Source organism: Penaeus vannamei, chromosome 32 (assembly GCF_042767895.1).
Source record: "Penaeus vannamei isolate JL-2024 chromosome 32, ASM4276789v1, whole genome shotgun sequence".
In the NCBI taxonomy this organism is placed as follows: domain Eukaryota; kingdom Metazoa; phylum Arthropoda; class Malacostraca; order Decapoda; family Penaeidae; genus Penaeus; species Penaeus vannamei.
This window is the reverse complement of record NC_091580.1, coordinates 10,546,714-10,551,713: the sequence shown is the minus strand read 5'-3', so window position 1 is coordinate 10,551,713 and position 5,000 is coordinate 10,546,714. Positions and strand designations below refer to the sequence as shown.

Sequence of the window (5,000 nt, the reverse complement as noted above, 5' to 3'; positions counted from 1 at the left end):
GTATGTGTGTGTGTGTGTGTGTGTGTGTGTGTGTGTGTGTGTGTGTGTGTGTGTGTGTGTGTGTGTGTGTATGTGTGTGAGTGAGTGTGTGTGTGTGTATGTACATATATATAGATAGATAGATAGAGAGAGAGAGAGAGAGACATATTTTTATCAATTATTCGTTTTCTTCTGGGTCACTTACCACTAACAGTAGGTCTATGGAGGAAAGGAAAGCGAAAATGAATCAATGTTGCAATACCTTTCAAGAAATGAGGAAAACAACAACCAACCTGCTCGTATTTTCACGACTTTTGGGTTGAAGAATTTTACTGGTTTATTCACTATTTCTGCTGATATAACCCTGACTCCAGTTGCACGCGGTTGCCTATTTCAGTTTAACAAGGGGCTTTCCATGTTAAATTATACAGCTATAAATGAAAGAGAAAACTGAAAAAATAATCGAATTTCTACCTGAAATCTGACCCCCAGTAGCACGCGGGGTCGGTTGACAAAGGGGTTTACAAGTTAAATGATACAGCTATGAATAAAAGAGAAAACTAAAAAAAACTTGAATTTCTACCTGAAGTCTGACCCCCAGTAGCACGCGGATGTTTATTTCGGTTGACAAAAGGGTTTACAAGTTAAATCATACAGCTATGAATAAAAGAGAAAACTAAAAAAATACTCGAATTTCTACCTGAAGTCTGTCTTTCTTCGGACCTTCAGCTCAGCCTGGAAGTCATCAGCGCCGTCCATCCAGAAGGTTATCGTCACGGTCATCGCGGTGTCGACTGCTTCGACCAAGGGGCTCTGGGCGACGACGGTACCTTTTCGGGGAATATGAAATGGCATTGCAGTGGTTAAGGTACTGTCACACTAGCACTTTTCCGTCGTTTCTTTTTGTCAATTTTTTTGAAGGGCGCAGTCACGTGGGTTGATAAAAACAATCGCGTCAGTCACGGGAAACGATGATATCATTGTACACCTTTTTTAATTCATTTTTTGTGCACCCGCCATCTCTGATATCCCAGAGGCAACGATTCTGAAGAATACTATTGATAGGAAATTCCTCAGAAAGGCATGTCCAGAGAGGAAAATTAGCATGAACCGTTATGATATCGAAAGCTGGAGAGGAATGGCGCGTATTGCTCGCACGGATGTAAACAATCTTACGAACACTTAAAACGAATTTTATTAATTTCAGTAAATAATGAATGTCATATTTACTAATTCTTTGTTTTATAGCATATATACTAAATTAATTCTTATATTCTTTGTTACAATCAATTATATTTAAGATAAATGCAAACATTCTCGAATATAGTTCTTGATTTGACTATGCCTGGCTGAAAGTTGACGGAAAGGTTTCCAAACGCAAACGATCATTATCGTCTGACAGAAAAATCGACAATTCGCTCAAAAATTGACAAAAAATAAAAATAAAACAAAAAAATTGACAGAAAAAGTGTTAATGTGACAGTACCTTTACCATGCACATCTAAGAAACAATGCGTTTCTTAGAGTAAAGTAATGATAATGATAATTATGAAAACTATAATACTGATGATCAGCATTGGATTATATATAGACCTAATCCTATCGTTACTGACTGCAGTAATCCACTCAAAATATATGATATATTGCATATTACGGATTGCTTATTGTCTATGTAACCGTTAGCAATATTATCAATTGTCTGATTACTAAGTGGAGAGCGATTTAATACTTGCCATTTGTATAAAAAACAATTTTTTTAAAGCGGTAATCATTTCTAAAATTCTAAAATGTTCCGTTTGGTTTGCTTAATGTTTCCCAGCTTGTTTCCCGAGTTAGGTTAGGATGGGCTAGGTTATGTATCCTTCCTATAGGCTTATGTTATTGCTAACCAACATTTACTGTATGCTGTATTCATAAGGTTGACTTAAATAAAGAAACTATCATTTCTATATAAGCTTAATATCACCACCAGTTTGATTTCTTCTTTTACAATTTTACAGTGAATATGGTTTAATGTCAAGTTACCTTTGCTCTCATTACTATTGTCTATCGTGATATATAAATGTAATGCTATAAAAATAATTATCAAATCTAGCTTCCTTACTGGGTTATAAAAATTTCCTGAAGTCATAGCTAAAGACCATTATATATCTATCTATCTATCTATCTATATACACACACACACACACACACACACACACATACACACACACACACACACACACACACACACACTTTATGTGAAACCGAAATGAGGTTCTAATATATTATGGAACAATTACGAATTAAGGAGCTCAGAATGACCTGAGCTTTCTGATCAGGTTAAAAGGGTGAAAATGGCATGATATCAACTCAATGATAAGAAGTAAACATACCTGCCAGGACCTCGTCAGGTTGGATTTCCAAAACCCACGGGCCATTAGGGGGATCGTTCACAGGGCGCCCGTTGCTGTCGAACTCCTTGTGGACCCACGTGGCTCCGTTCATGTGACTGAGGGTCCAGCCAGCAGCGCCGTCGTTGAAAGTGTAGACGAGAGGGCCGTCTGGGGTCTCTGTTGTGCTCGGCTGATTTGTTGGCTCTTCAGTTGGGGCATCTGTTTCTGGTTCTGTTGGGCCTTCAGTTGGACCTTCAGTCTCAGGTTCTGTCGGGCCTTCAGTTGGTCCTTCGGTTGGGCCTTCGGTTGGTCCTTCGGTTGGGCCTTCGGTTGGTCCTTCGGTTGGGCCTTCGGTTGGTCCTTCGGTTGGGCCTTCAGTTGGTCCTTCGGTTGGGCCTTCGGTTGGTCCTTCGGTTGGGCCTTCGGTAGGAGCATCAGTCTCTGGTTCTGTCGGGCCTTCAGTTGGTCCTTCGGTTGGGCCTTCAGTTGGTCCTTCGGTTGGGCCTTCAGTTGGTCCTTCGGTTGGGCCTTCAGTTGGTCCTTCGGTTGGGCCTTCGGTAGGAGCATCAGTCTCTGGTTCTGTTGGGCCATCGGTTGGTCCTTCAGTTGGTCCTTCAGTCTCTGGTTCTGTTGGGCCTTCGGTTGGGCCTTCGGTTGGTCCTTCGGTTGGGCCGTCAGTTGGTCCTTCAGTCTCAGGTTCTGTTGGGCCTTCGGTTGGGCCTTCAGTAGGAGCATCAGTCTCTGGTTCTGTTGGGCCATCAGTTGGTCCTTCAGTCTCTGGTTCTGTTGGTCCTTCAGTTGGTCCTTCGGTTGGGCCTTCGGTAGGAGCATCAGTCTCAGGTTCTGTTGGGCCTTCGGTTGGTCCTTCGGTTGGGCCTTCGGTAGGAGCATCAGTCTCAGGTTCTGTTGGGCCTTCGGTTGGTCCTTCGGTTGGGCCTTCGGTAGGAGCATCAGTCTCAGGTTCTGTTGGGCCTTCGGTTGGTCCCTCAGTTGGTCCTTCAGTTTCAGGTTCTGTTGGTGTTTCAGTCACCGCCTCTGTTGTGACTTCAGTTGGAGCTTCTGTCCCTGGTGTTGTTGGTTCCTCCGTCGGACTCACCGTTTGGTCGCCGTTTACATGAACAACAATCTGGTCCAAAGCACATCCAAGAAGATCTTCTCCAGGCACCGAATCATAGCCATTGAAACAAAATACCTCCACCTGGTGAAAGTAATGAGATGTAATTATTATTGTCATGCAGCTATTATGTAATATATTAAGGAAAATTATAAAGAATATGATATAGTTAAGTCTAAGGTGAATTAACCATTTTCTTTGGTCACGTTGAATACGTTTTCGTTCTTTTGCATTCAAAAATGCTTATATAATCTATTGGTGTAATTTGTGTAAATGTGAACGGTTTCATAATCATTTGCGATAAAGTAAAATTAGTTAATATGAAAGGCATTAGTAATTGCCATATTGGCGTAAACAAAGTCTACTTAATTTTGATTTGAACGTTTGCAGGTTGTCAGTGGATCATGGCGGCCTGGGTTGAAAGTAACATTTGTATATCATTTTATATTGCTTGAATTTACTCCAGTTTCACTTGTCGTACGTAACCAGTACTGCAGCAAAATAGTTGAAAGTCTCAGTGATATTTTCATAATACGTGTATGGCTATTGTTTTGACATTTATTTTATGAAATGGAATTTAAACATGATTACGTGTCTTGGCAAAGTCTAACAACATTATTGCGATTTTCATTACATCTTTATTCCTTTTATGTATACTTTTGTTTCATATTTTTATATTTGCATGATTTATATGGAGGTTGTGTGTTATATCTAATAGTATGACATTAAATCTATAATTGTTAGCATGTTTCTTGCGTTTACCTATCTACTGAAATTGTGCAATTTCTTAAAAATGATGTTAGACACGTTACCCATGGAAATACCAGTGGTGCTTTAGATCACACTCCTTTGGGTATACCCTATACTTAGCTGACCCAGAGGTCAACTCAGTATGAGGCTATTCATCTGAATATTTTTTATGAAATTAGCATTTTGTAGGAGATATTACTGGCAACATCAGAAGTAATTGATGTTAGCATTAAGATATTTTTTATTATGATTGTTATTATGAAGGTGGTAACAGATTGTTGGATTATAAGTAAGGTTATATATAAAGGTCTTTGTCGAAATTTTGTGCATGGGCTGGCCGTGAACCAAGAAATAAAAGTTTAAATTAGGTCTGTTCGAGTGCTTCTCTGTTTATATTGTTGTTATTGTTCTAATTATCAGCATTCCTGTTCTTTTTGTAGAATTTTGATATTATCACTTTGTGTGTGTGGATGGTATAGAGGTAGATCGATATGAATGTGTTTGTGTGTATACGTATATTCATGTATATTTGTGTGTGTGCTTGTCTGTATACATATAAATACATTTGCATAAATATGCATGTATACATTCGCCCAGTTATGTAAAATAAAGTTCAATAGTTTATCTATTTACCCGCATAGGCCTATATTTGAGGGGCGGAAGAGAGAGAAAAGGCAGCGTGATCGTGTTAGCAAGCAAATGACTCACCGACAGAGGATTCTCAGTGGGCGGTATGTCAGCGGAGACGGTGACCCAGTCCGTGCTGTTCGGGAGCGAGTACT

The 5,000-nt window shown here is 39.8% G+C and overlaps 1 protein-coding gene across 1 annotated transcript in view; it reads right to left on the bottom strand.

Annotated features, from left to right (window-relative positions):
- Window positions 1–5,000, bottom strand: part of LOC113824434 (uncharacterized) — a 13,649-nt gene that overhangs the window by 8,219 nt on the left and 430 nt on the right. The window contains exons 1-3 of the mRNA XM_070144728.1: window positions 4,927–5,000; window positions 2,355–3,552; window positions 680–809 (exon numbers count right to left, since the gene is read on the bottom strand). The exon at window positions 4,927–5,000 is cut by the window's right edge and continues 430 nt beyond it. Coding sequence (XP_070000829.1) covers window positions 680–809; window positions 2,355–3,552; window positions 4,927–5,000 — 1,402 coding nt within the window. The remainder of the gene's footprint in view (window positions 1–679; window positions 810–2,354; window positions 3,553–4,926) is intronic.